Source organism: Scyliorhinus torazame, chromosome 4 (assembly GCF_047496885.1).
Source record: "Scyliorhinus torazame isolate Kashiwa2021f chromosome 4, sScyTor2.1, whole genome shotgun sequence".
NCBI classification, from domain to species: domain Eukaryota; kingdom Metazoa; phylum Chordata; class Chondrichthyes; order Carcharhiniformes; family Scyliorhinidae; genus Scyliorhinus; species Scyliorhinus torazame.
Window position 1 is genome coordinate 360,853,647 of NC_092710.1, and position 7,990 is coordinate 360,861,636.

General features: G+C 45.8%; 1 protein-coding gene across 1 annotated transcript; it reads right to left on the minus strand.

Moving 5' to 3' along the window:
- Window positions 1-2,399: 2,399 nt before the first annotated feature.
- LOC140411523 (probable G-protein coupled receptor 139) lies at window positions 2,400-7,409 on the minus strand. Its single transcript, XM_072500609.1, has 2 exons — window positions 7,346-7,409; window positions 2,400-3,298 (listed from the first exon to the last, which is right to left on the minus strand). The coding sequence occupies exons 1-2, from the start codon at window positions 7,407-7,409 to the stop codon at window positions 2,400-2,402; spliced, it is 963 nt and encodes a 320-aa protein (XP_072356710.1).
- Between the last annotated feature and the right edge of the window lie 581 nt (window positions 7,410-7,990).

Genomic DNA, 7,990 nt, shown 5'->3' on the forward strand with positions numbered 1-7,990 from the left:
CAGGTCCCGCCTAATATTGTTATAATTAGCCTTCCCCCAATTTAGCAGATTCATCCTCGGACCACTCTTATCCTTGTCCACCAGTACTTTAAAACTTACTGAATTGTGGTCACTGTTACCGAAATGCTCCCCTACTGAAACATCTACCACCTGGCCGGGCTCATTCCCCAATACCAGGTCCAGTACCGCCCCTTCCCTAGTTGGACTGTTTACATATTGTTTTAAGAAGCCCTCCTGGATGCTCCTTACAAACTCTGCCCCGTCTAAGCCCCTGGCACTAAGTGAGTCCCAGTCAATATTGGGGAAGTTGAAGTCTCCCATCACCACAACCCTGTTGTTTTTACTCTTTTCCAAAATCTGTCTACCTATCTGCTCCTCTATCTCCCGCTGGCTGTTGGGAGGCCTGTAGTATACCCCCAACATTGTGACTGCACCCTTCTTGTTCCTGATCTCTACCCATATAGCCTCACTGCCCTCTGAGGTGTCCTCTCGCTGTATAGCTGTGATACTCTCCTGAACAAGTAACGCAACTCCGCCTCCCCTTTTACATCCCCCTCTATCCCGCCTGAAACATCTAAATCCTGGAACGTTTAGCTGCCAATCCTGCCCTTCCCTCAACCAGGTCTCTGTAATGGCAACAACATCATAGTTCCAAGTAGTAATCCAAGCTCTAAGTTCATCTGCCTTACCCGTAATGCTCCTTGCATTAAAACATATGCACTTCAGGCCACCAGCCCCGCTGTGTTCAGCAACTTCTCCCCGTCTGCTCTGCCTCAGAGCCACACTGTCCCTATTCCCTAGTTCTCCCTCAACGCTCTCACCTTCTGACCTATTGCTCCCGTGCCCACCCCCCTGCCATACTAGTTTAAACCCTCCCGTGTGACACTAGCAAATCTCGCGGCCAGGATATTTATGCCTCTCCGGTTTAGATGCAACCCGTCCATCTTATACAGGTCACACCTGCCCCGGAAGAGCTCCCAGTGGTCCAGATAACAGAAACCCTCCCTCCTACACCAGCTGTTTAGCCACGTGTTTGTCTGCTCTATCTTCCTATTTCTAGCCTCACTGGCACGTGGCACAGGGAGTAATCCCGAGATTACAACCCTCGAGGTCCTGTCTTTTAACTTTCTGCCTAGCTCCCTGAACTCCTGCTGCAGGACCCCATGCCCCTTCCTGCCTATGTCGTTAGTACCAATATGTACAACGACCTCTGCCTGTTTGCCCTCCCCCTTCAGGATTCCCTCTACCCGTTCGGAGACATCCTGGACCCTGGCACCAGGGAGGCAACATACCATCCTGGAGTCTCTTTCACGTCCACAGAAGCGCCTATCTGTGCCCCTGACTATAGAGTCCCCTATAACTATTACTCTTCTGCGCTTTGACCCTCCCTTCTGAACATCAGAGCCAGCCGTGGTGCCACTGCTCTGGCTGCTGCTGTTTTCCCCTGATAGGCTATCCCCCCGACAGTATCCAAAGGGGTATATCTGTTCGAGAGGGGGACAACCACAGGGGATTCCTGCACTGACTGCCTGCCCTTTCTGGTGGTCACCCATTTCTCTGCCTGCACCTTGGGTGTGACCACACTTACATAACTGCGATCTATGACGCTTTCCGCCACCTGCATGCTCCTAAGTGCATCCAATTGCTGCTCCAACCGAACCATGCGGTCTGTGAGGAGCTGCAGTTGGGTGCACTTTCTGCAGATGAAGCCATCCGGGACGCTGGAAGCCTCCCGGACCTGCCACATCTCACAGTCAGAGCACAGCACCCCTCTAACTGACATTGCGTCAATTAATTAAAATTAAAATTTGTCTTTTTTTTTTAAATACTTTTTTTTTTTTTAATTACAAAGTTACTGTCAACTATCTGTTTCCTAGCACTAGATTTCTAATAGAAATGCGATAGCTAACTATAATATTCTCCGATCTCTGGCTTAGATATCCTCTAAAATATAATTAAGTTAATTTAATTGAGATAAAAGATGGAGGGCGGTGTTTTCCATTGTCCACGTGGCAGCGGGATTGTCACGCCATTGGCCAGTGGAGCGATCTGCTGGTCGCGCTGTTGTCAATAGGTTGTCCTTAACCTCAGGAAAAGTCAGGGCTCGGTGCGTGTACGGTGTGATCTTCGGAGAACACTGGAGAGAACTGTCGTAACATTTGTAACACAGTGAAATCACTCTGTCCTGACATAAATTATTTTTTTCTTTTGTGTAAGGTATAGCAACAGTTAATTGGGAATAGCAACATTGAACACAGTGATTATTCAGGAAGCTTGATATATTTTCCAATTTATTGGGCCACATTATGTCAATAATTTGATAAATGTATTGTAATCAATATTAGGTCGCTAGCTGTGAAACATTAACAGGTGCTATTTTCCGAGTTTCCGTTGCTACTTCACGTAATTAGTTTAATAATTGAGATACCCGGATATTTCACTGCCCTCTTGAAATGCTCCCGGAACTTGGACTGCGTCGCAACATAAATAAGCGTGTTGGTGCAGCAACTTATATTCATCAACACGATACCGACCTGCTGGAAGATGTGTAAAGAATCGCTGTAATTGTTGGGATCTAATCCAGAAAAGCTATAATAGAGGAATTCCACTACATATGTTGACCACAGAAGTAAGAAGCTGCCGGATATGGTGAAGAGTAAAATCATAGACTTCTTTCTGCTTTCTATCTCAGGGTCACTGCGATTCTCGCTGTTACCCTCAGCCCTCAGTCGCTTACGGAATCGACTGACCACTAAAACGTGTCTGACTGTCAGAGCGTTGAATAACATAATTAAAACAAATGGGGCGAATGGATTTTGAATCTTATCGAACAAATCAAAGGCCACCCATCCGGGTTCAGAGTAAAAACTTGGATTTGTATAACAGAGGAATGGAACGTCGTCAGCTATGTCGTAAGGTTTGAACGTAAAGTAGAACGGAATGTTTTTCAAGCAGAGCAGAATACCGGCTGTTGTTAATACCGTGACCGCTGTTTTCTCAGTGCAATATTTAGTTTTCAACTTCAGGCAGCAAATGGCAACAAAACGATCAAAGGCGAAAGAGACAGTGAACCAGACTGAACAATCTATGGCTGCGCATACCAGGACAACCGGGACACTGCACGCAGGGCTGATGTTAAGGAACGACGCTGGAAAATAATATTGATTTATCTGTCTCAGTATGACCTCAGTAATAATGACCAGTAGATCTGCCGTTGCCATGGCCACCAAATAGCGAATGGTACAAGTGGAGAGGCCGCACTTCTCCCGGGACAGGATCACAATTGCCACGAGATTAACTGTAGGACAGAAAAGGAAAACAATACACTGAAATTTAACAACCAGCGTTTCTCTCGGTTTCACCCAACTCAGGACTTGGTGGATTTTAAACCTCATTATGGTTAGATGGGCTTCATTTCAAATATTCACATATTTCAATCATAATCTGAATTAGCCGTCGCACACTATCACATCCAAATTCAGAACAACATAATAAAGGCGAGCAAAACTACTCTCCACGTACTCGGGCAGCACGATAGCACAAGTAGCTCGCACGGTGGCTTCACAGCGCCAGGGTCCCTGGTTCGATTCCCTGCTGGTTCACTGTCTGTGCGGAGTCTGCACGTTCTCCACGTGTCTGGGTAGGTTTCCTCTGAGTGCTCCGGTTTCCTCCCAAAGACGAACAGGTTAGGTAGATTTGCCATGCTAAATTGCACTTAGTGTCCAAAAAGTTCAGGAGGGGTTATTGGGTTATGGGGATCGTGTCGAAGTGAGGGATTAAGTGGGTCGGTGCAGACTCGATGAGCCGAATGGTCTCTTTCTGCACTTCATGTTCTATGTTCAAAGAGGGGGCTTGATCTGACCAATAATTATAAACGGTTTGAAATATATGATTTAACCTGGGTTCAAGTTTTAACGCTTCAGAAAGTAGGCAATTGAACAGATTGTTGTGGGCCAAGAGGTTATGGGCTGACTCTACCTTCACGCCCACAAAGCTCTGCACCCACCATTTAATGTGAGAAAAATCCCTGCTGGTGTTTGGGCTCAATCCAGGGTCATGGCTTCAATCAGTTTTTTAAAAGTATTTTTATTAGTTTTCACAGTTATTTGTGACACATTCCAGTTTGTACTTTCAATTTGTAAGTTTCATCACTGAGCATGGTACGAAGCGAAGCAACCAAACAAAAATTAAAAAATACAAGTACGAGATAGTCAAAGAAGAACGAGAAGAAGAAAATTAAAAGTATCGAAACATATACGGATCATTACACATAGTTACATGTCCCCCCTCGTCCGTCTGTGTGCCCCTTTTTGCCACTCTACCTTAGTTGAACTGCCCAGTGTTTGCCCAGCGTGTCTTTCCGGGGGAATTGCCTCTCCCTCTGTCTTCGTCTGCTTTCCCAAAGGCTAGTCTCCTGCGGCTCTGTCACTTGCGTCCCGCGGGCTTTTTACTGCCCCCCCCCCCACCCGCATGGCATCCTTTTACTCCCCCTCCGTTCCCTTTCCCCACCCACTGACCACCCCCCCCCCTCCCCTCCGCTCTACTGGTTGCCGCTACGAACTGATCTTGGAAGTAGTTGGTGAACGGCTCCGAGGTCTTGTGGAAGCTCGCTTCCAAGCTCCGGCTTGCCAATGCTATCTTCTCCAGCTGGACGAATTCCGACAAGCGGACAGCCAGACTGCCGTTTGGGTCGTGTTGCAGGTCGCCAGCCGAGCAGGATTCTCCGGCGGGCAAATAGGGAGGCAAAGGTAGGGCGTCGCCACCCTCCCCGTGACGAGTTCTAACTGATCTGAAAACCGAAGACCGACACTGATGGAGATTACTCCATTCTCATCCACGCAACCTTGGACATTGCCTCAAATAAGGTGTCCAGAACCTGAAAAGATTGCGGCAGGGCCGCAACATGTGAGTGTGGTTGGCCGGGCCACTCAGGCACCGTTCGCAATTGTCCTTCAGCTCCAGGAAGAATCTGCTCAGTCGAGTTCTGGTTAGGTGCATTTGCCTCAGCCCTGCGCATGTGGAGGTGGAGTTCGCACTGTGTAGCGCTTCTGTCTAAAGTCCCACCTTACTTCCCATTTTCCCTTTGCTCGGCCAGGGAGTAGGGTACCTCTCCCACCAGTCATCCGGGCACAGTCCCATGGTTCCTATTCCCCAGGTCACCCGCATTCAACAGTTCCTCAACTGGCAAGTATCTTGGCATACGGGGGTTGATCGTTGTTTCTCTGTGGAGGAAGTTTTTAATCTATATGTAACTCACTTCCTTACCTTTAGGTTGTCAAAAGCATTCCACGAGTTCCTTCATGGTCGCAAGCCTGTTCCTGTGTACATGTTACTAACCGTCAGTGTCCCCTCGTCCTGTCTCCATCTTTTGAAGGTTGCATCCATTATTGTGGACGTGAACGTGCAGTTGTTGAAGATGGAGGTTATAATGGACATTCCGGTTAGGCAGAAGTTTTGTCTCATTTGATAATACGTCCGGAGTCTGACCACCCTCACTGGGCTTCTTGAGTGTTTGGTCGGAGAGGATGGAAGTGCGGGTGTGACTACAGCTTGGAAGGACATCCCTTTGCAGGAATTCTCCTGCATCGTCACCTATTCCGGTCCCGGTTCCTTCACCCATTCCCACACTCTTTCTGTTGTGGCCGACCAGTGGTAGAACTGTGTTTTCAGTAGGGCCTGACCTCCCATAATTATTTCCTTAGTAGGACCGTTTTTTTTTAGGACTTATGGAACTAAATCAGATATATATGTTTATTAGCAGACCCATGTGGAGAGATACAGAACTCTAAAACCAATGGAATTGTCTATTAATCGCATATATCCTCATATCAAATGCATCGTTGGTGCATTTGTTTCATACAAAATATTACTTCCGCATTATTATCTTCCATTCACCTGAGCATGCTTTTCTTGTTTGGTCTGCGGGTTACCATTTATGTCCCTCACTCTTAGAAGTACCATAGCTCACTGATATTTAATTAAATATCACTGAAGGATACATGTGCTAGAACAAGCAGCAAGTGTCTCTTTCCGCAACTAGTCTGCACTTTGGCAGATTTCCAGATTATATCAGGAATAGGTCCCTACTTGTCGCCAGATGGGCCACTGTCCATCAAGCCTGACCAGGCGACTCTCACGCTGTAGTGCCAGCTATTGTCGTGATTGGAAGGACTTGCGGGTTGACACTCAATGTGTGTGACCGCGGTTTGAGCGCAACTTCCTTGTCCATCAAGTTCCTGGGAGGAGAGCCGTCAAACCTGTAGATTCTTGCCCAAAGGCAGGGACGATATGAACCGCGCTACCAGACTTGAGAAGACAATACACACAGTCTTATGTCTAATAATAATATGCGCAAACGCAAGATAATGAGTTTCCGCGCTCATAACGCAAGTATTGAAAGAACAGTGCTTGGGAATACTGGAGAATGATGAATGCAGTACAGAGATATTTTTCTGTCTAACTTCCAATAGGTTGTTAATATTTGTTTCTGTATACGCAGATCCAGAGGAATCAGATTAACATCAATGCATAGCCACTGAAAATCAAACATTCCAATCAATTGTTAAAACTATTTTCTACAAATTGCATTCAAAAATCACATGGCAAGGGAGTGAACGCGTCACCTATTTGATAACGAATAGAATGCAAAATATGGTTATTTACCTACCGTTAATTAGCCACACATGTATAATAATAATCTTTATTCGTGTCATAATTAGGCTTACATTAACACTGAAATGAAGGTACTGTGACAATCCCCTAGTCGCCACATTCCGGCGCATGTTCGGGTACACTGAGGGAGAATTCAGAATGCCCAATTCACCTGACAAGCTTGTGTTTCGAAACTTGCGAGAGAAAATCGCAACACTCGGAGGAAACCTTTGCTCCGACAGTGACCCAAGCCGGGAACCGATCGCGGGTCCCTGGCAGCCGCACTGCGAATCACTGTTGCTACTGTCTCAGAAAATCTAAATATGTGACGAATGGGGCATGGTCGCTGCCCCTGTTAATTGTTGGCATTCAGTACATTTCTGCAAAGCTAGAATTATACAATCGCCTTCCCACCAGAGAGTTCGTTTCATTGAGGACTCGTGGACTGTGCAAACTATTATGCGAACAAACACTCCGTAATTCAACCTGGGTGTGAGAACAAGCATACCTATTTAAAAAATGATGCGAAGGAATAAAGCACAAATATAGTTTGGGACACTTCACTGATGAAACGAACTATCCGTTCAGATGTCTTTTTAACAGTTAGTTAGACCAACATATAACATTATCATCAACGAGAAGCAGTAAGCTAGCTCTTCCGCTTTTCACAATTTCAACCATTATTCTCACATACCTGGAACGCCAATTACAGCAAGGATTGGGTAGAATATTTTATCAATCCGCTCAAATGTGTCCATAGTCGTATGTAAGAAGGGTTCTGTTGCTGACAGCTGCACGCAAAGCCTGTGTTTGAATTCCTAGTCCGTGCGTTATCAGCACCTTCAATTTAAACCCTCACAGATCTCCATGGAGACACAGACATTGCAACATAGTGTAAATATATTTATAATCTTTAATGAAGGACAGGTAGATGACGGCAGCTTGGTTCCGTCTCTGAGGTGATGAGCAATATTTATCACAATACTGAACAAAGAAACATCAATTGATGGAAAATCATATTTATTCAATCATAATGTATTCGAAATGTGATAGGTAAGTGATGTGTGACTTGACTGAAATATACAAAGTCTGGAATGATATTGCCAATGAGGACCATTAAATATATGTTTCCCGTTGATCACAGATCTCGGGGACACTGTGTTCAAATTAGGGATCGTACTTATAGACCAGAGATGAGGAGATCATTTATTCTCTCAGAGAGTTGTGCGGCTTTAGAAATCTCTGCCAGGTGTTCTGGTTCAAAAGAGTCTAACCCCACTGCTTCTCCATCACACCTCATGTGAATTTCTTTCCATTCATTTCTCCATTGTGCGATTAT

Excerpts from the sequence above, each read along its gene's own strand:
- LOC140411523 (XM_072500609.1), bottom strand. The coding sequence starts at position 7,409 with ATGGACACATTTGAGCGGATTGATAAAATATTCTACCCAATCCTTGCT. Across the intron at positions 3,299-7,345 it reads TGCTGTAATTGGCGTTCCAG|TTAATCTCGTGGCAATTGTG; the intron begins GTATGTGAGAAT and ends TCTGTCCTACAG.